At 38.1% G+C, this 25,471-nt stretch overlaps 3 protein-coding genes across 7 annotated transcripts; all 3 read left to right on the forward strand.

Moving 5' to 3' along the window:
- The first annotated feature begins 2,325 nt into the window (after positions 1–2,325).
- LOC112182290 lies at positions 2,326–6,864 on the forward strand. 4 transcript variants are annotated; one of them, XM_040513057.1, is made up of 6 exons: positions 2,326–2,542; positions 3,764–3,914; positions 4,385–4,653; positions 4,728–4,955; positions 5,054–5,152; positions 6,110–6,864. In XM_040513057.1, the coding sequence occupies exons 2-6, from the start codon at positions 3,770–3,772 to the stop codon at positions 6,299–6,301; spliced, it is 933 nt and encodes a 310-aa protein (XP_040368991.1). In that variant the 5' UTR covers positions 2,326–2,542; positions 3,764–3,769; the 3' UTR covers positions 6,302–6,864. The 4 variants fall into 4 exon arrangements, with proteins under 4 accessions (XP_040368991.1, XP_024176495.1, XP_040368993.1 ...); XM_024320727.2 differs by having other exon boundaries at positions 3,769–3,914; XM_040513059.1 differs by having other exon boundaries at positions 3,789–3,914.
- Positions 6,865–7,620: 756 nt separating this feature from the next.
- LOC112182032 (disease resistance protein RUN1) lies at positions 7,621–12,691 on the forward strand. Its single transcript, XM_024320462.2, has 6 exons — positions 7,621–8,179; positions 8,932–10,030; positions 10,121–10,423; positions 10,542–11,414; positions 11,478–12,075; positions 12,286–12,691. The coding sequence occupies exons 1-6, from the start codon at positions 7,680–7,682 to the stop codon at positions 12,447–12,449; spliced, it is 3,537 nt and encodes a 1,178-aa protein (XP_024176230.1). The 5' UTR covers positions 7,621–7,679; the 3' UTR covers positions 12,450–12,691.
- Positions 12,692–13,513: 822 nt separating this feature from the next.
- On the forward strand, positions 13,514–17,856 carry LOC112171761. 2 transcript variants are annotated; one of them, XM_024308913.2, is made up of 6 exons: positions 13,514–13,674; positions 14,735–14,885; positions 15,358–15,626; positions 15,701–15,928; positions 16,027–16,125; positions 17,097–17,856. In XM_024308913.2, exons 2-6 carry the CDS (start codon positions 14,741–14,743, stop codon positions 17,670–17,672), a joined length of 1,317 nt encoding a protein of 438 aa, XP_024164681.1. In that variant the 5' UTR covers positions 13,514–13,674; positions 14,735–14,740; the 3' UTR covers positions 17,673–17,856. The 2 variants fall into 2 exon arrangements, with proteins under 2 accessions (XP_024164681.1, XP_024164733.1); XM_024308965.2 differs by having other exon boundaries at positions 14,740–14,885.
- Positions 17,857–25,471: the final 7,615 nt, after the last annotated feature.

Genomic DNA, 25,471 nt, shown 5'->3' on the forward strand with positions numbered 1-25,471 from the left:
AGTTTTGAGTTCAATTGTCTCAGATGCACTTAAGATTTATTGTGATAATGAAGCTGTAGTATTTTTTAGCAAGAACAGTAAGAGGTCAAATAACTCCAAGCATATTGATTTGAAATATTACAGTGTGAGAGACAGAGTAAAGCATGGTGAAGTTGTTGTTTTAAACACAGACACAGAATCCCAACTTGCAGATCCATTCACAAAGGCCTTGTCAGTTGCAAATTTTAAGAGACATACAGAGAATATGGGAGTATTGTTTGGTTTAAGTGCTTGAGTTCAGTGGGAGTTTAGATTCATTTTTTGAATTTTTATTCATGTGTAACAGTTCCAATTTAGTTTTTGAATTTTCTAATATTTGTATTTTCCATTTGCAAGTTATAAATAAAGTTGAGGTACTTTAGGAAGTTATTCATTTATTGATGTTGTGGATATTCAAAAATTTTTGTTTTGATTATTTCATTTAGAGTATTGTGTGTTATCAAGTGAACTGCTATGCTTGCATAGACTTATAGTTACAGAAAACCAACTTCAAGTTCACTGGTGTTTAGAGGTTGTTGTCAAGATTTTGTTTTATCAAAATCATTCTGATGGACTGTGAGCATAATGGCCTTACAGGTAGATATACTTGCCATATAGCCCTCTTGTTATCACTTAAAGCTTCTGTGAACACAGTAGCTGGTGTTAGTGGTTTTTAACCAATGTGTTTGTTCCAAACTTAGTTGGTTCTAAATTCTGCATTAGCTTCTGTGTTTGACCAAGCTGAATGAGATCTGAATTTTTACATGTTTCAAGTGCACACTTCAGTTGTTGTTTAATTCAAGTTATTGGTTCAATTGTTCTGCAAATAGACAATGTTAGTCCAAGTGGGAGAATGTTGGAATAAAGTGGACTTAACATTATTTAAAAGCATTAAGTAAATGGAACAATTGATTTAGCTAAATAAACAACAAGAAATATGTAGCTGTAATTCTAATACCAGCCACCCATCGAGATGTATATCTCTTGATAGGAGTAGAACTCTCATTGTTAAAACCTGATTAACATAAAGAATTGTGATAAAGCTTAAGTCTCCTATCTGATAAACATGAAGTAAAACTAGGACTCCTTATGAGATGAGTCTGGGATGAGGTTTTGGCCAATATATAAGGAGAAGAAAGTCCCTATGTTCAACACTGCCTTTTGCATACATTCTCAGTCCCATTCTGAAGCATAAAGTGTTGAAACATAGAAGCCTTTCTTCCATTGTGCAGTTGCTTGTTTCTAATCTAAGAAGATGTTTGTCTCGATGAATGCTCTTGGACAAGCTGTGGCTGCAGGGATTGAAAGTGTCAACCTAGGTGATTATTCCTACCAAGACTAGGAGAGCTTCTAGCATGGTGTGCTACATAATTGCTTTTGGTTCTGGTACAGGTTGTGTAATATGTGTTTTGTATGATCTTGATTGCTTCATGTTTTGTAACAACATTCTGTCTTTTCGTTTTTAGCATTTTGAAACTTTTTTTAGCAGATGTTTGAACTTAGAGGAAACAATGGGTATAGTTTTGTAAAAAGAAGAAGTATGAATTTCAATCTCCATTCATCATCTACTATATATCTTAGCATACATAAATTTACTCGATTTTAGCACTCATGAATTAGAATTTAAAAACTCGACACATATATTTGCAAAAGGAGGGATCAGTCGAACATAAAGTTAAATTTTGCACCCATGGCTTGCTGTAAGTCCAGAACGAGGTCAACTTGCAATTGGACAAAGAAAACGAAAAATAGGAAGCAATCTTAATGAAACCAATTGGCCTAATTATCCAATTAACGAGCAAGAAAATGAAGCAGGTTGTCAAGGATCAAGCATAGAGAGTAAATTCGAATCAAACTGGCCTAAATCCTATTTGAATCAATTTAGAAACCAATTGTCGACTTTAAGTCCTAAATCCGATGGATACCAAATTCAAAATCGGATCGGATCATTAACGTTAACGAAAAAAAAAACGTGCATATACAAAATATACAAGAAGAACCAATAATCGTCTCCTATTCCTGGAATTCGAGAGATGCGGTTTTTTATTACTCTCCTAGAATTCGTCTCACAGGCTGCCTCATCGACTTCTTTTGCTGTTTTTATCCTCTTGACCAACTCGTCCAAGGATACCATTCGTCTCCAAACGAAGAATACGAGACATTTTTTTTTTTTTTCCTTGTTCGTATGCTATGAATAAACGACAAAGTTTTTGGCGGTAAAGAAGCGCAAAAAAGTGAAAAGTCAAACTTGTGAAGACCCTGAAACGACGTCGTGGTGGCAAAGTTAGGTCAGAATAGAATTGGAGACGAGTTAGTCTCCTACTCCCCCAGCACACAATTTTTTTGCTTCTCTCCGTTGCTCCCTTTTTCCGGAGAACCCATCTCCGACCGCCACAGACCTCTCTCCTTTTCAGTTTCTCTCGCCGATCTCTCCTCTCCTGTTCTCTGCAACACCTCCAGCCCTAAATCACCGTCCCGGCCTCACGCCACCAGCCTCAATCATCTTGCTCCTCTCTCTTAGTAGGTAAAAGCTTTGAAGTTTCAGTTTCTTTGTTTCCTCTCATAAAGTTTACACTTTGTTTGTTGATTTAGTTTGGTTTTCAGTTTTCTGTAATTTCTAAATTTTTTTCATATTTTTTTTATTTTTATTTTTATTTAACTCTGGTCCTATTGTTTATGTAACTTTGTTGTGTCTCATCTTTGGAAATAATGCTTGCTTTTTCTTATGGCAGATTGCTTGTGTTTCATATAATCAATGTTTAAGATGGTCATCACCCTTTGGACCTTGATTGTGCTGAAATGAAAATGCTATTTGCAGCTTTTCAAAATTGGACTTGTTGGTTTTCTGAAATATTGCTCATGAGAGAAAAAGTTGTGTTTTAGTTTCATTTTCTACACTACCTTGTTTGAGATAGTTCGAATTTCTGAGTGTTTGGGATGTGGATCATAGGTCTCTCTATGGGTTCTGGGGTCCATGGTTGTTATAGCTTTGCACCAAATTAGTGTATGCTGATTTATCATCTAAACAACATATCTTCATTTTAGTATGGAGCAGTCGAATGAACACCTTTTTTAAAGCAACCTCTTGCGAGCAATTTTTGTAATTTCTCTGGTTGACAGAAATTTAGGCAAGTATAACATTTATAGATTGACCAACTCTGATTTCTTTTTAAAATTTTGGTCAGTGCAGCATTTGGCAACTCTGGTTCCCTAGTTAATATCTAGTATAACACAAACAGATATAGATAAGGGTTGGTAGGAGTATTTAAGTAAATTTTGTGTGCTATCAACCTAGGTGTATTAGTCTTCCAAATAGGGAGAAAAGGAGCTAAGGCATATGTCAAGTGTGTCAATCTTTATCATAGTTTCCATCTTCCAGTTCTAAATAACTTTTTGTTTACATGTCTTGTCATAATAGACTAGTATTGTTGCACTTCCAAGTAAATTATCTTTATGTCCCGTATTCATTCTATAATGGTGCAAGTTGTTTATTGTAAATGTTAGTCGTGGGCACCCCTTAACCTTTGACGATGATTCTTGATCTCATCATCTGCAGTATAGAAGGCAGAACACACCATTATTAAGGATACGAGATTATTTCTTCATACTTGAAGCTTTTTTCACTCTTATATGATAATTCTTTCAGACTTGTATATGGGTTTTGGGGCAGGGCACACACAGAAGGCCGTTGTTATTAGATGATTAATAATACCTGTTAATTTACTTTGTTTTTTAAATGTTAAAGCTCAGGATGTTGCAATTAACAACAGTGGGCAAGAACAAGAAGAGGAAGTCAATGAAGGCAAGCCAGCCACGCCCACAAACACGTCTACAATCACAAGCACAGTCAGAACATGCATTCGTCACCCCAACTAGGGGGCAAATAGAAATTTTTGGTATACTGCTTATCATGGTTCATTTGAAATCTTGGAACTGTAGTATGTAAATCTGACTGCTCATAATTTTGTTTGATTTTTATTAATCACTGTTTCAACTCTGTTCAACTACTAATGTTTTTTTCTCCCGACAAAGAAAAAGAACAAATAGCCTTCTTTCTGCGTACATAGCTTCTTTTTTTCCCTCAATATACATGATAAAGTTTCTGATACTTCACTGCTTCATGAAGCTTTACTAAGAAAAGGAAATTTTGTTATTTAGGGCTGTTGCAAATCATTTCTGCTACCTAATGTATGGAATTTCTTATTTCTAGTAGTTATAAACTAAAGTTTTTGGGAGGAAGTGCTAAATCCTGGTAGTAGTTATGTGAAGTGGTGACTCCATTTATACTCTTTATAACTCCACTAAGAAAGGGACATTTGGTCGCTCTCAGATTATAAACTGGCATCCTTTAATTTGTTTCTTATAGGTGAAGCAGGTCAGAATGTTTCTTATGCACAGGCCAGGAAAACCCGTGGCATTACACAGGGGTTGGGAACTCAAGCTCTGATCAATGCTTGCAAGCAGAGGATTCCAATCCGTACGAATGGTGAGCACAAGCTCCCCCAGAATGTTCGAGCCAATATTAAGTTTAGGTCAGAGATTGGGATACAAACACGTCAGAATGCTCCACTTATGGTCAAGCGCTGGAAAGAAGTCTCTGCTTCGGATAAGGAAAAAATCACCAAGGCCTTGGCGGTGAGTTATAGGAGACATTGCTAAGTTACAGTTTTTGTTTAATAAACTGAGTCGCTATCTCTTTTTGATATTAGATTAAGTTTGATTTTGATGGTACGGACCCGGTTGTAAGGAAATTTATTGAGGCTCATATGTCCAAGTCGTACTCACTATGGAGGAGCAGGCTGAACAAACATTACAAGCAGCATGCTTATGACCCTGAATATGCACGGGCACACCCTCCCGTAAAGCTGTTTTATAATAGAGAAATGGCTGAATGGGAGTGGTTGTGTGATGAATTATTCACAGATGAGGACTATCAGGTATATTAATTAAATACATTACTATTCTGAATGATTTCTTATTGATTATTTATGCATATCTAGAAATTAATCACACATTTGGTATGTTTCTCAATCAGAAACGTTGCAAGATAAACTCTGCTAACCGGAATAAGCAAGAATATGATCATCTTGAGAGTTTACCACCCTACCCGAAACATATAGCAGCTGCACAAGAGGTAAAATGAGTAATCCTGTTTCTTGTGTTTTTTTTTTTTGCCAAAGTCTGCAGTTTTTATGTACCTATGTTGTTGAGGCTTGAGAAGATAGTAGCTTTACTTTAATATCTGTCTTGTTTTTGCATGTGTGATGCAATTGTGAATGATATTGTCATTATGTTCTGAATGAGATAACATATTTCAGAGACATCGAAAATATAAGAGAACACAATAATTTAGTGCTTGTTTTAAAGTTATCTCTTACATTTTACAGAAAACTGGTAGCACTAATGGCAGTTCAAATGTTTTCTACTTTCTACATTCTGAATTTCTGGACGTATGCATTTGTACTTAGTCAACAGGTGCTGCTGGTTTTGAAGTTTGGATGCATTCTGCATACGATGTCATGATCAGTTGTTACACAAGTAAAACAAGCAAAAAAGTAGGGAGGCTAAAATATCATTTTGAAAGCTCTATGCATCATTTTAGATTGTTTGTTAATCAGTCAATTAACTAGTACCAGTGCAATGCTAATTAATTATTTTTTTCAGTTATTACTTGATGTGATTTGCACATTGCAAAGCCATGTAGATGCTGCATAGTTTTTTAATTGGATAATTTAAAAAAAAAAAAAAACAGGAAACCTAAAAGATGTAGGATTCTGCTGATCGAATGGTATTTCCAGTTTGTTGGGATAAGGGCACCCTCATTTCTGTTAAAACAGAGGATATTGTTTATTGAATGGGAGTTATTGGACTCTATATGTATATACATATAAGTGCAAACACTCTCACTAAAATAAAAAAATTCTAATGATAAAAACCCCTCATATGTTAGGTCAACCTTTAAGAAGCACACTGACACACAGACACAGCACAAAGCTTAGAAAATTTAGTGGTCCATCTCGGTAAGCATTTATTCTGTTATTCTCAGTTTGCTTATTTATGATTTTAATATTTGTCTTGTTTTGCTGTCTAGATGCCAGTAGAATCAATAAAAAGGATTCTGAGTATGATGATGATGAGGATGATGTTGATGATAATGGTAATGATGGTGATGATGATGATAATGATGTTGATTATAATGTTGATGATGATTATGTTGGTTATAATGATCCTGTTGATGCTAATGATGAGGATGATGTTGATGATAATGTTGGAAGAAACCTAGAAGTTGAGGTTGATAATGTTGAAGAGCGTGGAAATCAAAGTGTATCCACCAATACCGAGAAAAGCAGTGGAAAGAGAAAGCTCTCATCCTTTACCAATGTGCATGGTGAGAGTTCAAAGAAGAGACATGAAATAGCTGAGCAAAGATTTACCGATTCTGCACCTCTGCGTGGTAATGATGAGGTTCAATCAGTTTCAAAGGAGGTTAGCGATGAAGAATACTTGATGCAATGTTTTGGAATTTTGAACAAGATGGACGAAATTGATGATGACAGTTACTCAAAAGCCTTGAAGCTCTTCCGCGGCGATGCTACTTGGAGAAAGCTGTTTGTGGGAATGCCGGAGAAGAGGAGAAAAAACTTCATCCTCAATCTTTTCTGTACATGATCTCAAGTTTGATTGTTGCATTGAAAGTTTGAAACAGTTCTTTTATGGTTCATGTCATGTATTTGGAAACTATAGTCTTGGAATTATTGTGGCAGTATATTGGTCATATGTATTAGAACTCTTATTTGTCTCTTTGTTTCTTGGAAGTAAAAATCAAGTGGGAATGGTTTCTTTTTCTTTTTCTTTACGACTTTACATTATCTGTCATAGAATGGTTGCGGACTAGCAGCTGGGTATGCGCGCACTCTGCAATTAAGTCTTAGCATGGAGTGTACATTATCTAATAATAATAAAAAGTATCCATTATTCATGGTGGCTTTTTCTAGCATCATCGATCATATATGTGATAGATATACTTGTGATATTATAGGAAGCAGTTCGAGTCTCCTTAATTTGTTTATATATGATGGTAATACCTATGTGTCATGTTTTGTCGTCCAGATGTTAAATAGATGCAAATAAAATTATAAAATATAAAATATAGAAGGTACGACTGTGGATTGCAAACAGCCAAACACCTGAGGCCACTTTTAGGTTGCAGAAAATAAGTATCAGGAAAAGAAATTTGTTCATTTTTTGTGTTTGAGAGGCAAAAAGAAAGAAAATATTTTCCTACAAGACGGGAAAATAAGGGAGAAAGTGATTCATTCAGAACATCATAGGAATTACTTTCACCCATTACTTTCTTACATTTATTACTCACAAAACATTATTTTATTACATTAATTATAATTTTTTTAACAACTTTTCTAATAAATTTTCATGATAACTTTCTTAATGCAAAACATCATAATATAAAGTTTGTAGAAAATTTAATTTCTCTTTTCATGAGAAAGATAAATTAATTACTTTCATTTCGGTGAATCAAACGAGGGCGAGAATAATGGGACGTGGGATTCTTTATTTTATATTTATGGTCGTTGAGCAGGGTATTTAAAATTTCAAAATGTTTTCCAGAAACAGAAGCAGCCAACTGAGAGAGTGAGAGATCAATGCCCGGTGAAGCATCCTCTTCCAATTCTCCTCCTTGTCGATTTAGCTACGACGTGTTCCTCAGTTTCAGAGGCGAAGACACCCGCAAGACTTTCACCGACCACCTCTACACGGCCCTGGTCAACGCCGGAATCCGCACTTTCCGAGACGACGACGAAATCGAGAGAGGACGCGATATCAAGCCGGAGCTGAACAAAGCCATCCACCGATCACGCAGCTCCGTCGTCGTCTTTTCCAAAGACTACGCCTCTTCCCCATGGTGCCTCGACGAGCTTATCGTCATCATCCAACGCCACGCCGACGACGCTCGCGGTCATGTCGTTTTGCCGGTGTTCTACGACATCGATCCGTCTCATGTGAGGAAGCAGACCGGAAGTTTTGCCGTAGCTTTTGCTAGACACCGGAAAACTCAATCGCCGGACAAGGTGAAGGAATGGAGGGAAGCACTTGCACAAGTTGCAGATCTGGCGGGGATGGTCTTGCAGAACCAAGCTGATGGGTAATTTCATTTTCCAACTTCCGCATTTTTATGATTGCTTGATTACGACTCTTAATTCTAGAGTTTTACATGATCTTTGGGATGTTTTCGAATCTGAATTAGCAAAATAACAGTTCAGAATTAAGTTACTGAATAGTGTTTCACTGCTTTTCTCGGTTTCAAGTTGGAAGTGATAGATTTTAGGTGATATCTGCTCAGTAGCTCCATTACTTTTATATTTCATAATCAGATTTCACCTTTAAAAGCTTACAAAGAACAACAAAAAATAAAATAGTTGATCGACCAGCATATGGAATAAAGGCTCTGAAAGCCTCACTAGTACACAGGAGGCAACCATAGTACAGAGAACGTCTCCCTAGTTCTTTTTTTTTTTTATATCTTTTGCCCATTTGGGCAATTTTCAGATCATATTAGTTCATTCTTGGTCTTTAAGGGAGTAAGAGAAGTGCTATAGTCCCTCCTCAAGTCACATCTTGTTGGTTTAGGATTTCTTTTGTCAAATTGGTAAAGGATTATTGAAATGACAGAGAAAAGAATGAGAGGAATAGAAAGGGGAAATGTTGGTTTGGCTGCAATGGGATTCAACATACTGTTAACTATCAGTGTCAAACTTTTGAGCATGCATCCCAGACTCCCAGTGTTGAATCTTTTATTTTTTTTTTTTAGTTTTATTTTTTAAAAATATTTACAGGAGACTTTGTAAGTGCATTATATAAAAACTCAGTTATTTTCATTTTGATTGCAACTTTTAGGTACGAATCAAAGTTTATCCAAAAGATTGTTAAAGTGATTGGAGGAAAACTAAGTCGCACACCCTTGAGTGTTGCCCCAAACCTGATTGGCATCCATTCTCGAGTCAAAAACATTAGTTTATGGTTACAAGATGGATCAACTGATGTCGGCACACTTGTAATTTATGGGATGAGTGGAATAGGGAAGACAACCATTGCAAAATTTGTTTACAATTCAAACTTCAGAAGATTTGAAGGAAGTAGTTTCCTTGAAAATATCAAAGAAATCTCAGAACAACCCAATGGCCTAGTTCAAATACAAATGCAACTTCTTTCTAATATCTTAAACGGAAGAAAGGTGATAATACACAGTGTTAGTGAAGGAATCACTAAGATTGCAGATACCATAAACTCTAAAAGAGTTCTTCTTGTTCTTGATGATATGGATCATTTGGACCAATTAAATGCAGTACTTAGGTTGCATGGCCGGTTTTATCCAGGAAGTAAAATCATCATAACAACCAGGCATTTGAGGTTGTTAAAGGCTCAGCAAGTTACTAAGGTGCATAATGTTGAAACTTTGGATTACAAGGAATCATTGGAACTCTTCAGTTGGCATGCTTTCGGGCAGGACCTTCCCATCGAAGGTTACATGAAACTTTCAGAGAAAGTAGTACACCAGAGCGGAGGACTTCCGTTAGCTCTTAAAGTTTTGGGCTCTTCTTTATTTGGGGAAAATTTAACTGTATGGGAAAGTGCATTACAGAAATTAGAAGCTATTCCTAATGGTGAAATCATGAATAAACTCAAAATAAGCTACGAATCTTTACAAGATGATCATGACCGCAAGTTGTTCCTCCACATTGCTTGTTTCTTTATTGGAAATGACAGATATAACATTGTGAGGTTACTAGATGAGTGCAATTTGTATACTACTGTTGGCATTCAGAATCTTGTTGATAGAGGTTTAGTAACCATTGACGGATATGATAAGGTGCAGATGCATAATGTTATCCGTGACATGGGAAGAGGAATTGTTCGCCAAGAATCAGAGGATCCTGAAAAACGCAGTAGGTTATGGCATTATAAGGATTCTATCAAAGTACTCACAGAAAAGAATGTAAGGAAATCTGTTCTGTGTGGGTGTATAATTGTTTTCTGTTCTTGTGCAACTTATCCAATAGTATTTTTGTGTGTTTTTTCTTAATAGGGTACTGAGACCATTGAAGGTCTTGTCCTGAACAGCCATATGCACCCTGCAAACACTCCTTCAGTAAACTCAAATGAGACAATCTTGGAAACCAATGCATTTGCAAGGATGTGCAAACTGAGACTACTCCATCTTAGTAATGTGCAACTCAATGGATGTTATAAAGAACTTCCTACAAAATTGAGATGGTTGTGTTGGCATGCATTTCCTCTGGATTGTATACCCACTGATTTTCCTATGGTGAACCTGGTTGTTCTTGAAATGCATAATAGCAGCTTGACACAAATCTGGAAAGGGACCAAAGTATGTTGCTCTATTCTTATCCTGTTTGATTTTTAATTTGATGAATAATCATGCTTCTGTAAAAAGTTAACTCCCTATATTGTCTTGTTCTTTGTATTTTTTTTTTTTTTACCAACAGTATCTTCCATCATTGAAGATCCTTGATCTCAGCTATTCTCATGGCCTTACGGAAACTGCCAGTTTCTCACCTTGTCCCAATCTAGAGAAACTGGTTCTTGTAGATTGTGCAAGCCTGATTAATGTTCATGAATCAATTGGAAGCCTTGAGAGACTTGTTTACTTGAACATGAAAGATTGCAGAAGTATTATGATGCTTCCGGAGAATATTTGTATGCTAAAGTTACTTGAAACACTTATTATATCTGGTTGCTCAAATCTGAACATGTTTCCAATGGAGATGATGAAGAACATGGAATCTCTTAAAGTGCTGGAAACAAATGAAATTCCAATAAATCAATTACGCTCTACCGGTGGTGACATCAATTCATCGCCAGGAAGAAGTATTTGTATCTTTTGGACTTGTTTACCTCACTCGTTGGTAGAATTAAGTTTAAGCGGGTGCAATCTCTTGGATGATGCTTTTCCTGGGAATTTTGGTAACCTATCCTCATTGAAGAGATTAGATTTACAAGATAACCCAATTTGTAGCCTACCAAATTGCGTCAGAGATATGAAGAGGCTTGATAAACTCTGCTTTTGCTTTTGTAAAAGTCTGAAATCACTTTTAGGACTACCAAAAGTAGATGAATTGTATGTGTATGCTTGTCATTCATTGGAAAAGATAACATATCAATCAAGTTTGTGCAAAGCAAACAATGTCTTTGGCCAAATGCGTAGCCTGGTTGAGAATGAATACATGTACAAGTTAGAACCCATTGGAAGTGTTGATGTAGAAATGATCAATGTTTTGGGGTTGTGCAACTTGGAACCTATGAGAACTGTTCAGCTGATGCAACCACAAGCCTCAGATCATTATCTGTGTCCGATCCAGGTTCTCTCTCTCTCTCTCTCTCTCTCTCTCAAGGTGACTAATATTATGATTTCTATGGAATAGGGACTGTATGAAGGTGGCATATTCAGCACATTCCTGTCTGGAAATGAGGTTCCAGGTCTGTTCAGTCATAAGAGTACAGATTCCTCGATATATTTTGTCGTGCCTTTAGTTCCTAATGTAAAAATTCGAGGCTTGAACATATTTGTTGTCTATGAAAATCTTGTCAGTGAAACTCCTTATGGTGTCAATTATTCGGATTATGATGTACTTATTCCAATAGTTGTCAAAGTCAGAAATAGGACCAAGGCTCTGGAATGGATCTATTGCCCATCATTCTATGGTATTCCACCTGAGGGGGAAGAAATGGTATGGTTAAGCCATTGGAAGTTGGAGGATCAATTAGAAGGTGGTGATGAAGTGACTGTTACAGTATTTATATTACCTTGGCGTCAGGTAAAGCAGTGTGGTATCCATGTTGTGCACGAGAAAGAAGAGAATATGAGTTTACGCAGAATCAGGGACCCTTGTTATCCATATGTCATTGGTGGAGATTTGTCAGGGTCTGAGGTCATGCCAGGAACATACTTCCTCTCCAGTCTAGCTAAACCATTGATATATAAGCCTCAGTTACATGAGTTCATTGGAGACTCAGATACAGGTATGTTATTTACTAACACATTTCTTAATTGTTTCTACACCAAATGTTTTGGAACTTAATAGACGTATATACAATTAGCCACTCATATACGTTTATTTCATTGATCCAAGCATCGATAGTTGATGGCTTCATGAGAAGCTTCTGGGTTGATTCACATTCATTTCAAAAAGATTCCTCTAATCTTTGGGAATTTTCTGTTGTATCCTCTAGAAAAAGAAGAGCAAGAGGATGAACTCATGCTTGCACCAACAGGGGGCAGCAGTAATTGTGATTTCAGAGACTGGAAGGGGTTCATCATTGCTGCTGGATTCTTTCTTTCTCTTTCTCTATTTGCTCGCTTTCCCCTCCCTTGGCGAAAGAAGCACAGTGCATGAGCTCTCCATGAATTAGCAAGTGTTCTGTGGATGCATAGGCGTGACAGGTAAATATACTTGGGGAGCATCTCAATTTTCGATGTGGCAGTCATCATTTTAACAGAGAACCTCATTGGCAACCCAAGATTGTGCTATGTTCATTTCATTCTTTTGGAATGTGCTGTCTTAAGATCTGTTATCGTTTTGTAACAATGATTGCCTCCAGAATACACAACATAATGAAATTCATTTTGCTTTATGTGCATAGTGATTCATTTGAAGGTTGAAACTGATTACAGGGGGATGCCATTCTGGGGCTGTGCATATGTTTTCCTCTGTCTCAATTAGAGTCGTGATAATATCCATGCTGAGACAGGGGAACTGAGGCATAAGATTCACGCATGAGATTATTTTTTTTGTTCCTTTGCTGGATCCTTGAGCACACAAAATGTCGTGGTTTTAGCACTGACGAGTATTTGATCAAGAATCGAAAGTGGACACACACTTTTGCAGGAGGGACCAGATCCTATAGTAAAAATTGGCAGCACCCCACTGGTTGCAGGTCGAGAACAAGGAATTGGAGAAGAGACAAAATTAAGTAAATTTAAGGAAATAAGGAACCTAAATGACTTGGCTAGCAAGAAAATGAGGCAGGGTGTTGAGGATCAATCATCAAGATTAAATCCGAATTGCATTAGCTTTCAATCGATTTAGAATTGAACTGTGGTGTTTCAGTTATAAAACCGCCCAAAAAAGCATCAAATTCAAAATCGGATCGGACCATTAACTGCAACGAAAAACTATAACAAAACACAGAAGAAACCAATATTGTCACCTATTCCTGGAATTCGAGAGATGCATCACTTTATTCTTCCCCTCCTAGATTGTGTGTTACAGGATGCCTTCTCGGCCTCTTTTGCATTCGTCTCCAAACACGGAATTCGAGAGAGATAATTTTTCTTTTGACTGTGAATAAGAGGCAAAATTTTAGGCGGTAAGAAGCGCGAAGATGCGAAATGTCAAACAACATGTCAATTTTCAAAAGTTACAATTTTGGGTGAAACGACGTGGTCTGGGCTAAAATTAGGTCAGGATAGAATAGGAGACGAGTTGGTTTTTTAGTCCACAGCACACAAATCTCACCGACCTCTCCTCTCCTATTCTCTGCAAAACCTCCAGCCCCAAATCAGCATAGTCAACTTGCTCCCACTTCACTCCGTAGCCTCATCCTCTTCTTTCTTAGTAGGTAAAAGCTTTAAAGTTTCGGTTTCTTTGTTTCCTCTCATAGAGTTCAGAATTTTTTTTGTTAATTTTAGTTTGGTTTTCAGTTTTGTCTGATTTTTAGTGTTTAATTTTACTTTGGTTTGCCGCCCTATCATCGATTCTGGTCCTATTGTATATGTAACTTTGTTATGTATGTCTCATCTCTGGTAATTATGCTTCCTTTTCTTCTGGCAGATTGCTTGTGTTTGAGATGGTTTTAATTTCGAGTGTTTGGGATGTGGATTATTGGTTTTTTTTTTTTTTCTATGGGTTCTGGGATCCATGGGTGTCATAGCTCTGCATCAAAGTAGTGTATGCTGATTTATCATCTAAACAACATATCTTCATAGTACGGAGTGGTCGAATGTACTACTTTTTTGAAGCAATGTCTTGTGAGCAATTATTGTAATTTCTCTGGTTGACACAAATTTAGGCAAGTATGACATTTATAGATTGACCAACTCTGATTTCTTTTGAAAATTTTGGTCAGTGCAGCATTTGGCAACTCTGATTTCTTAGTTAAGATTTAGTATAACACAAACAGAAATAGATAAGGGTTGGTAGGATTATTTGAGTAAATTTGTGTGCTATCAACCTAGGTGTATCAGTCATCCAAAATAAGGAGAAAAGGAGCTAGATGTCAAGCGTATCAATATTTATCATAGCTTCCATCTTCCAGTTCTAATAACTTTTTGTTTACATGTCTTGTCATAATAGACGAGTATTGCACTTGATAATTTACTTGGTTTACATCCCGTTATCTTTCTATAATGCTGCAAGTTGTTTATTGTAAATGTTAGTCGTGGGCACCCCTTAACCTATGACGATGATTCTTGATCTCATCATCTGCAGTATAGAAGACAGAACACACCATTATAAAGGATACGAGATTATTTCTTCATACTTGAAGTTTTTTTTTTCACTCTTACATGATAATTCTTTCAGACTTGTATTTGGGTTTTGGGCAGGGTACACACAGTAGACTGTTGTTATTAGATGATTAATAATACCTGTTTGTTTACTTTGTTTTTTAAATGTTAAAGCTCAGGATGTTGCAATCAACAACAGTGGGCAAGAACAAGAAGAGGAAGTCAATAAAGGCAAGCCAGCCACACCCACAAACACGTCTGCAATCACAAGCACAGTCAGAACATGCATTCGTCACCCCAACTAGGGGGCAAATAGAAATTTTTGGTATACTGCTTATCATGGTTCATTTGAAATCTTGGAACTGTAGTATTTAAATCTGACTGCTCATAATTTTGTTTGATTTTTATTAATCACTGTTTCAACTCTGTTCAACTACTAATGTTTTTTTCTCCCGACAAAAAAAAAAGAACAAATAGCTTCTTTCTGCTTACATAGCTTCTTTTTTTTCCTTCAATATACATGATAAAGTTTCTCATACCTCACTGCTTCATGAAGCTTTACTAAGAACAGGAAATTTTGTTATTTAGGGCTGTTGCAAATCATTTCTGCTACTCTAATGTATGGAATTTCTTATTTCTAGTAGTTATAAACTAAAGTTTTTGGGAGGAAGTGCTAAATGCTGGTAGTAGTTATGTGAAGTGGTGACTCCATTTATACTCTTTATAACTCCACTAAGAAAGGGACGTTTAGTCGCTCTCAGATTATAAACTGGCATTCTTTAATTTGTTTCTTATAGGTGAAGCAGGTCAGAATGTTTCTTATGCACAGGCCAGGAAAACCCGTGGCATTACACAGGGGTTGGGAACTCAAGCTCTGATCAATGCTTGCAAGCAGAGGATTCCAATCCGTACGAATGGTGAGCACAAGCTCCCCCAGAATGTTCGAGCCAATATTAAGTTTAGGTCAGAGATAGGGATACAAACGCGTCAGAATGCTCCACTTATGGTCAAGCGCTGGAAAGAAGTCTCTGCTTCGGATAAGGAAAAAATCACCAAGGCCTTGGCGGTGAGTTATATAAGACATTGCTAAGTTAAATTTTTTTGTTTAATAAACTGAGTCGCTATCTCTTTTGATATTAGATTAAATTTGATTTTGATGGTACGGACCTGGTTGTAAGGAAATTTATTGAGGCTCATATGTCCAAGTCGTACTCACTATGGAGGAGCAGGCTGAACAAACATTACAAGCAGCATGCTTATGACCCTGAATATGCACGGGCACACCCTCCCATAAAGCTGTTTTATAATAGAGAAATGGCTGAATGGGAGTGGTTGTGTGATGAATTATTCACAGATGAGGACTATCAGGTATATTAGTTAGATACATTACTATTCTGAATGATTTGTTATTGATTAGTTATGCATATCTAGAAATTAATCACACATTTGGTATGTTTTCCAAGCAGAAACGTTGCAAGATAAACTCTGCTAACCGGAATAAGCAAGAGTACGGTCATCTTGAGAGTTCACCACCCTACCCGAAACATATAGCAGCTGCACAAGAGGTAAAATGAGTAATCCTGTTTCTTGTGGGTTTTTTGCTAAAGTCTGCAGTATTTCTGTACCTATGTTGTTAAGGCTTGAGAAGATAGTATCTTCACTTTAATATCTGTCTAGTTTTTGTATGTGTGATGCAATTGTGAATGATATTGTCATTATGTTGTGAATGAGATAACATATTTTAGAGACATCGAAAATATAAGAGAACACAATAATTTAGTGCTTGTTTTTTAAACTTCTCTCTTACATTTTAGAGAAAACTGGTACCACTAATGGCAGTTCAAACGTTTTCTATCTACATTCTAAATTTCTGGTTGTATGCATTTGTACTTAGTCAACAGGTGCTGCTGGTTTTGTAGTTTGGATGCATTCTGCATACGATGCCATGATCAGTTGTTACACAAGTAAAACAAGCAAAAAAGTAGGAGGCTAAAATATCATTTTGAAAGCTCTCTGCATCATTGTAGATCATTTGTTAATCAGTCAATTAATTAGTATCGGTGCAATGGTAATTAATTTATTTTTTCAGTTATTAGTTGATGTGATTTGCACATTGCAAAGCCATGTAGATGCGTCATAGTTTTTTCATTGGATAATTTACAGAAAAAAAAAGCACAAAAAGAAAACAAAAAGGAAACCTAAAAGATGTCGGATTCTGCTGATTGAAATGTATTTCCATTTTCCAGTTTGTTGGGATGAGGGCAGCCTCATTTCTGTTAAAACAGAGGATATTGTATAATGACTGGGTGTTATGGCTCTATATGTATATACATATCAGTGCAATCACCCTCACTAAAATAAAAAACTGTAATGATCAAAACCACTCATATGTTAGGTCAACCTTTAAGAAGCACAGAGACACACAGACACAGCACAAAGCTTAGAAATTTAGTGGTCCATCTTTGGTAAGCATTGATTCTGTTATTCTCAGTTTGCTAATTTATGATTTTAATATTTGTCTTGTTTTGCTGTCTAGACGCCAGTAGAATCGACAAAAAGGGATTCTGAGTATGATGATGATGAGGATAATGTTGATGATAATGGTAATGAGGATGATGATTATAATGATGTTGATTATAATGTTGATGATGATTATGTTGGTTATAATGATCGTGTTGATGTTAATGATGAGGATGATGCTGATGATAATGTTGGAAGAAACCTAGAAGTTGAGGTTGATAATGTTGAAGAGCGTGGAAATCAAAGTGTATCCACTAATACTGAGAAAAGTAGTGGAAAGAGAAAGCTCTCATCCTTTACCAATGTGCATGGTGAGAGTTCAAAGAAGAGACATGAAATAGCTGAGCAAAGATTTACCGATTCTGCACCTCTGCGTGGTAATGATGAGGTTCAATCAGTTTCTAAGGAGGTTAGCGATGAAGAATACTTGATGCAATGTTTTGGAATTTTGAACAAGATGGACGAAATTGATGATGACAGTTACTCAAAAGCCTTGAAGCTCTTCCGCGGTGATGCTACTTGGAGAAAGCTGTTTGTGGGAATGCCTGAGAAGAGGAGAAAGAACTTTATCCTCAATCTTTTCTGTACATGATCCCAAGTTTGATTGTTGCATTGAAACAGTTCTTATATGGTTCATGTCATGTATTTGGAAACTAGTCTTGGAATTAATGTGGGAGTATATTAGTTCTATGTATCAAGACTCTTATTTGTCTCTCTGTTTCTTGGAAGCAAAAATCAAGTGGGAATGGAATTTTTTTCCTAACCTCAAGTCATCTTTCTCCCTTTGGAGCATTTGGTTGAGTAAAAGTATACAACGGGGTATCTGTACTGATTTTCTGTATGACAGAATCGAGAACCGATATCAAAATCGCTAGTTCGGTGCGGTATTTGACACTAACTGACAGGTTCAGTTCGGTTTCGATTTCTTTTTTACGGTTCAGTGCCGGTTTCTTTTTTACGGTTCGGTGTCGGTTCAGTCGATTTTCTGTTTTTCGGTGTCGAAAAGTCCACCCCTACTTTTGTCTTTCTTCTAACGACATTGTGAAGAAGATGAACAACCATCCTCTTCAAAATAATTTTCGGTTAGAATCTTTCGTCACCGACTGAATATAGGAATTGCGACCTAAAACTGTTGAAGAACTGTCACTACATCCAAAGAACAATACCACAATGCCACCTTGATGTTTAAATCTCAAACTTATCTATAATCATAAACCGACACGCAACTTTCTCGATCAAGTGGTACAAATGGTGCTCCGAACAAAATAGTTGGAGCTGCTGATCATGAGTACCTCTATCAATGACGCAGTCGGATTGATAACTAGGTTTACCAGCAATAAACCTAAGCAAAAGATTCTGGAGTCCACCAGAGATAAAAGAGAATAATCTCAATTTAATTGATAAAAGATGATAAGATGCGTTCTGCAGCCGCTTGCGGCTGCATAAATAAGAGAAAAGTACCCTAGGGCGACTAACAACGAAACCCTAAGGCCCATGGATAAAAACGAAAACAACCCAAAATTAACTAAGAAAACCAAAAACGGGTAAAATAGAAAAATGCAGTTTTGAGGCCCTAAACGACCCCGAAAGCCCGAAAAAGGTCACACGTCGTGGCATAGCGACGAGTTTGATTTCTGGCGCGATTCCCTTTCCGAAAAGCTAAAGTGCGTCCCAATCGGACTCCGGAGGCCCATTTCACGTCTACTAGTCACTTTTCGGTTTCCACCTTTAGCACGATCCAATTGTTCTTGAAATTGGACCGCCATATGTTCTACATCAGTCTCCTCCACCTCCGAAGAACTCGACCCCGAGTTCTCTTCAGGATAAAGAGCCTCATCTTCACGAAACTCATGCAGATCAGCAACATTGAAAGTGTTAGAAATGCCCATTGAATCTGGAAGTGCAACAACATAAGCGTTATCATTGATCTTCTTCACCACCTTAAAAGGACCATACTTTCTGGGCTTCAACTTGTTATAGGTACCAACAGGGAATCTCTCCTTCCTCAGGAACACCATCACGTCATCACCTTCCTGGAACACTTTAACTCGCCGATGCTTGTCAGCTGCAGCTTTATACTTGGCATTAGTTTGTTCCAATTTGGCCTTAGTTGATTCTCGAACAAACTGCACATCCTTGGCCAGGCTTTCAGCAGCAACACTAACACCAGGAACTTTAGGAAGCTTTACCAAGTCCACCACATGTCGAGGAACAGCAGTATAAACTATGCACAGCACTGTTATAAGCAAACTCCACCTGTGGTAAAGCATAATCCCATTGTTTGGGCCTATCTCCACAAACACTCCGAACCATGTTACCCAAGGTTCTATTAGTAACCTCTGTCTGTCCATCAGTTTGAGGATGAGCTGTGCTGCTACGGTTCAAAGTTGTTCCAAACATCCTCCACAAGGTAATCCAGAAATGGCTAAGGAACTTGGTGTCTCGGTCAGATGTAATGGACTTGGGTACTCCATGCAAACGAACCACTTCTCTGAAGAACAGTTTAGCTATATTAGAAGCATCAGCAGTCTTCTTACATGCGATGAAATGCACCTTCTTAGAGAACCTGTCAACTACCACAAACACTGAATCCACTCTCCGTTGGGTACGGGGTAGTCCCAACACAAAATCCATAGCAAGGTCCTGCCAAATATCATCAGGAACAGGTAAAGGTAGATAAAGACCTGTGTTTTGAGACTGAACCTTAGAAACCTGGCAGGTGTAGCACTTCCTTACGATAGTTCCTGCGTCCTTCTTCAACTGTGGCCAGAAATACCTCTCCTCAAGGCTAGCAACAGTTTTGTCTCGGCCCAAGTGCCCACTCAAACCCCCTCCATGCAGATCTCGAATCAGTTTTTCTCGCAATGAAGAACTAGGGATACATAACCGATTGCCTTTGAATAAATACCCTTCATTCACATAAAAATCTGCAACTGCATTATTGCTACTGCATTTGGTCCAGATCTCCTTAAAATCAGTATCTTCCTCATACAACTCCTTCAAGAGCTCAAACCCCACAATCTCCTGAGCTAAGGTGACCAGCAAGGAAGCCCTCCTACTCAAAGCATCTGCCACCCTATTAAGAGTACCAGATTTATGTTGAATCACAAAAGGAAATTTCTGCAGAAAACTCACCCACCTGGCATGCATCTTATTCACAGTTTTCTGACTATTAAGGTACTTCAAGGCTTGATGATCCGTGAACAGTACAAATTCTCTCTGAATCAGGTAGTGCTCCCATTGTCTCAATGCTCGGAACACTGCATAAAATTCTTGATCATAAGTACTCCACTTCTGGCGAGCTTCACTCAGCTTTTCACTAAAGAATGCTACTAGTTTCTTCTCTTGTGACAACACAGCACCTACTCCCACGCCACTAGCATCACATTCAACCTCAAAAACCTTATCAAAATTAGGAAGAGCGAGAACGGGTGCAGTACAAAGCTTTTCTTTGATCAAGGCAAAACTCTTCTCTTGTTCCTCTCCCCACTGGAATTTGCCTTTCTTCAAACATTCAGTAATAGGGGCAGTAATGGTACTGAAATTCTTCACAAACCTCCTGTAGAAGGTAGCTAAACCATGAAAGCTCCGCACCTCAGAAGCTGTCTTTGGAGCTGGCCATTCTCTTATAGCCCGTACCTTCTCTTCATCAACCTGAATGCCTTCTTCTCCAACCACAAATCCCAGAAATAATAACTTGCTGGTGCAGAATGTACATTTTTTTAGGTTGATGTACAGTTTATTCTCCTGTAAAGCTACCAAAACCTGCTTCAAGTGCACCAGATGTTCTTCTTTGGTCCTGCTATATATCAGTATATCATCAAAATACACTACTACAAAGGAACCTATAAAAGGGCGAAGAACCTGGTTCATAAGCCTCATAAAAGTGCTGGGTGCATTAGACAATCCGAATGGCATAACCATCCACTCGTACAAGCCATCCTTGCTCTTAAAAGCTGTCTTCCATTCATCTCCTGGCTTGATTTGAATCTGGTGATATCCACTTCGAAGGTCTATCTTGGTAAACACTTTGGAACCCTCTAGCTCATCAAGCATGTCTTCCAAACGAGGAATAGGGAACCTGTACTTCACAGTTATCTTATTAATGGCCCTGCTATCAACACACATCCGCCATTGATTGCCCTTCTTAGGCACAAGGAGGACTGGAACTGCACAAGGACTCATACTTTCTCGAATGAACCCCTTTTTCAACAAATCTTCAATCTGCTCTCTCAAAATCTCATTCTCCTTGGGACTTATTCGGTAATGTGGCAAATTGGGCAAGCTAGCTCCAGGCACCAAATCAATCTGATGTTGAATGTCTCTCATAGGTGGCAGCTCGTTGGGCAACTCATCCGAGATCAGCTCTTTAAATGCCCCCAATATGTTCTGCACTTCCTTGGGGATCACCACTTCTTCCTTTTCTGCAGACAACAACCCTTTTATCACCACTGGACAGAAAACCTCAGATTCTTTAAAGGCCCTCTCCATCTCAAGTTCACTGCTAGACAAGGTCAGGAAACTCTCCACTTTCTTCATACCAGACTTCTCAAATTGACACACAGGAGCCATAGCAATTTTATGGTTATTCCACATAAACAACATCACATTGTCCCTGCCTTTATAAGTCACATCCACATCAAATTGCCAAGGTCGTCCAAACAAAATATGACAAGCATCCATATCAATAATGTCGCATAAAACTTCATCTTTATAATGCTTACCAATGGTTACCGGTACTTTGCAGGATTCAACAACTCGAACTTGTGGACCTTTCTTGACCCACCCGAGGGAATAAGGTGTCTCATGAGGTTGCGTAGGTAACTGCAAATATTCCACCAGTTTCTTGGCCACTAAATTTTCGCAGCTTCCATTATCCACAATTAAATTGCACACTTTGTTATTAATGGAACAAAGTGACCTGAAAATATTGCGCCGCTGCCCTTCATCTTTAGGACATAGTAGAACCCGCTGCAACACAATATTAATCTTCTCAGGAGATTCCTCCTCCGCAAACTCAGCTCCATCATAATCGCCATCTCTTCCAACTTCTTCTTCATCCTCATCATAATCATCTATAAGGGCAGTTTGTCTCCTCTCAGGACACAAATTAGATCTATGCCCAGGCTTGTTGCATCGATAACAGACATCTCCTGTAGGTCTAGCATAAGGATTATTAAACCTCTGATTCGGGCCTCTATTTTGAGCACCACTAGAATTGTTAGAACTGCCCGCGCCTTTAAAAGGGGATTAGAAGTTTTAAAGGCGTTTTCTGCTCTCTGCAGCGTAGTTGTACCCTTGGCAGTTGAGGCATTAACCAAATCTGCACTCCTTTGGTAGTTATACCTTTGGAAAGAAGAAGCTCGCGAAGGTTTCTCCAACAACTCTGCTTTCAATGCTAGGTTTGTAACTTCGGCCATAGTATGAACAGTTTGTAACCCAATTCTCTCCTGAATGGAAGGCTTCAGCCCACTGATATAGCGAGCCACCTTCTGGCCTTCAGTTTCTCCTAATTCGTTACGCTCTGAATAGCGTAAGAACTCAGCCGTATAATCAGCCACCGTCCTAGTTCCCTGGACACATTCAATATACAGCCTATATAGAATCTGCTCATAATCATCTGGCAAGAACCTTTCCATCATCAACTGCTTCATTCTTCGCCATGTTCTAACACCCTGCTTCCTCTGCTTCCTTCGAGTGTTCTGCAACTTATCCCACCATATTGTTGCAGTACTCTTCAATCTCCAGGCTACATGCTTAACTTGCTTGTGTTCAGGCACTTCCATAATCTCAAAGAACCTGTCCACCTGAAGCTGCCAATCCAAATAATCTTCTACACCCAAATTGCTCGAAAAGAAAGGAATTTCGGCCTTGACTTTGTAATCCTGGTCAGCTTGTCCATGTTGTTCATGTTGTAAAATTTCTTCTTCAGGTTCAGATTCTGATGTATTATCAACAACTTCACCACGTGGAGCCCTAACTCGCTGGCCTCCTTCCCTATCTCTACGCTGATTATTGTTGTTGTGGTTGTTGTTGTTCCTCTCACCCAACAATCCACGAATTTCTCCGATCTGATTATTCATGGAATTGATGGCAGCGGTAAACGCTGCTGTAAGAGCTTCAATATCTGATTTCGTGACTTCACCCATTGCTACGAAGGTAAATAAAAGAGACAGGGAAGACCTGCTTTGATACCACCTGACGCAGTCGGATTGATAACTAGGTTTACCAGCAATAAACCTAAGCAAAAGATTCTGGAGTCCACCAGAGATAAAAGAGAATAATCTCAATTTAATTGATAAAAGATGATAAGATGCGTTCTGCAGCCGCTTGCGGCTGCATAAATAAGAGAAAAGTACCCTAGGGCGACTAACAACGAAACCCTAAGGCCCATGGATAAAAACGAAAACAACCCAAAATTAACTAAGAAAACCAAAAACGGGTAAAATAGAAAAATGCAGTTTTGAGGCCCTAAACGACCCCGAAAGCCCGAAAAAGGTCACACGTCGTGGCATAGCGATGAGTTTGATTTCTGGCGCGATTCCCTTTCCGAAAAGCTAAAGTGCGTCCCAATCGGACTCCGGAGGCCCATTTCACGTCTACTAGTCACTTTTCGGTTTCCACCTTTAGCACGATCCAATTGTTCTTGAAATTGGACCGCCATCTGTTCTACATCAATCAAGTGGGAAAGCAATTCCTTTGAATTAGAAAGAAGTTATGTTTTGCATCCATAAAATGTCTTCTAAGACATATTGCATTGCATGATTTGCATCATATTTTTTCTTAACTAAGTTAATATTTTATTACACAAAATAAAGAAAAGAAATGCAGAGAGATACACCCAAATTAAAGGCTTTGCTTCATTATGTCTTATTCTGAGTAGTGTTTACATCAATGTTAAAATAATTTAAGCTTACGAATAATGTGTCTTATTTAGTTATAAGTCTTTTTTAATTTCTTCATTTAACATTTTAGATTGAACTCACGAACAATGTAGTTTCACATTTATCCAAATATGCATAATGTACATCCTTGGATATATAAGATGTAGTTGTAAGAGTTTTCGATGCAGTGAGATGTTTGGATATTAATGTTGTAGGTTAGGCCTATGGCTCCTGCCAGGAAGCGCGGGAGGCATATAGGTTCGATGGATTCTCGCCCAAGAAAGAAAGCGAGTTTGGCACAAAATAATCCATTAATCATCGATGTAAATAATCCATCTTATGAGAATATTCCGGATTATGGTTATGTCCAAGAGACATCATTGGGGAACGCTCCAATGACAGAACCAATTCCAGAGAATAGAGAGATCTCCATGAATTACACTAGTGTACATGAGATGATGGATAGAAATTCTATGGCAATTGATGATGCATTTGCATATCATGTTGCAAAAGGAATCATAGAATATGATGATATCAAACCTCGCTCTGTCGAAGAATGTCAACGAAGAGCGCATTGACCTAAATGGAAAGATGCGATCCAGGCTGAATTGGATTCACTAGCAAAGAGATAGGTATTTGGGCCTATAACGCAGACACCCCCAAATGTAAAACATGTTGGCCATAAATGGGTCTTAGTTAGAAAGCGTAATGAGAAAAATGAGGTGGTTAGATATAAAGCCCGCCTCGTGGCGCAAGGTTTCTCACAACGCCCTGGAATCGACTACGAGGAGACATACTCTCCCGTAATGAACGTTATAACGTTCCGCTACCTTGTCAGTTTGGTAGTTTCCGAAAAACTTGACACGCAGCTTATGGATGTGGTTATAGCATATCTCTATGGGGATCTAGATTCAGAGATATATATGAAGGTTCCAGATGGACTTCAATTACCCAAATCAAGTGGCTCTAAACCACGGAGCGCGTTTCCAATAAGATTAAAACGCTCACTATATGGATTAAAACAATCTGGACAGATGTGGTATAACCGTCTAAGTGACTACTTGATTGGGAAGAGATATATTAATAATGAAATATGCCCATGCGTGTTCATTAAAAGAACAAGTTCCGGATTTGCAATCGTAGCAGTTTATGTCGATGACATGAACCTCATTGGAACTCTAGATGAGTTAAAGGAAACTGCTAAATATTTGAAATCCGAATTTGAGATGAAAGATCTTGGGAAAACACGGTTTTGTCTCGGTTTAGAACTTGAGCACCGTAGTGATGAGATTTTGATCCATCAGTCTGCATACACTCAGAAAATCCTAAGGCGCTTTAATGAAGATAAAGCAAAGCCTGTGAATACTCCCATGATTGGTCGTAGTCTTGAGCCCGGAAAAGATCCGTTTCGTCCAAAGGATGAGGACAAAGAACCATTAGAGGCCGAAGTGTCCTATTTAAATGCAATAGGCGCATTATTGTACTTAGCTCAATGCACAAGACCGGA

This window comes from Rosa chinensis, chromosome 1 (genome assembly GCF_002994745.2).
Source record: "Rosa chinensis cultivar Old Blush chromosome 1, RchiOBHm-V2, whole genome shotgun sequence".
Lineage (NCBI taxonomy): Eukaryota > Viridiplantae > Streptophyta > Magnoliopsida > Rosales > Rosaceae > Rosa > Rosa chinensis.

What these genes read in the sequence shown, in the direction of transcription:
- LOC112182032 (XM_024320462.2), top strand. Translation starts at nt 7,680, where the DNA reads ATGCCCGGTGAAGCATCCTCTTCCAATTCTCCTCCTTGTCGATTTAGC. An exon ending in AAGTACTCACAGAAAAGAAT is followed by an intron (nt 10,031 to 10,120) that starts GTAAGGAAATCT and finishes TTTTCTTAATAG; the next exon opens with GGTACTGAGACCATTGAAGG. An exon ending in CATTGGAGACTCAGATACAG is followed by an intron (nt 12,076 to 12,285) that starts GTATGTTATTTA and finishes TGTATCCTCTAG; the next exon opens with AAAAAGAAGAGCAAGAGGAT.
- LOC112182290 (XM_040513057.1), top strand. Translation starts at nt 3,770, where the DNA reads ATGTTGCAATTAACAACAGTGGGCAAGAACAAGAAGAGGAAGTCAATG. An exon ending in GGGGCAAATAGAAATTTTTG is followed by an intron (nt 3,915 to 4,384) that starts GTATACTGCTTA and finishes TGTTTCTTATAG; the next exon opens with GTGAAGCAGGTCAGAATGTT. An exon ending in ATATAGCAGCTGCACAAGAG is followed by an intron (nt 5,153 to 6,109) that starts GTAAAATGAGTA and finishes TTTGCTGTCTAG; the next exon opens with ATGCCAGTAGAATCAATAAA.
- LOC112171761 (XM_024308913.2), top strand. Translation starts at nt 14,741, where the DNA reads ATGTTGCAATCAACAACAGTGGGCAAGAACAAGAAGAGGAAGTCAATA. An exon ending in TCACAGATGAGGACTATCAG is followed by an intron (nt 15,929 to 16,026) that starts GTATATTAGTTA and finishes TTTTCCAAGCAG; the next exon opens with AAACGTTGCAAGATAAACTC. An exon ending in ATATAGCAGCTGCACAAGAG is followed by an intron (nt 16,126 to 17,096) that starts GTAAAATGAGTA and finishes TTTGCTGTCTAG; the next exon opens with ACGCCAGTAGAATCGACAAA.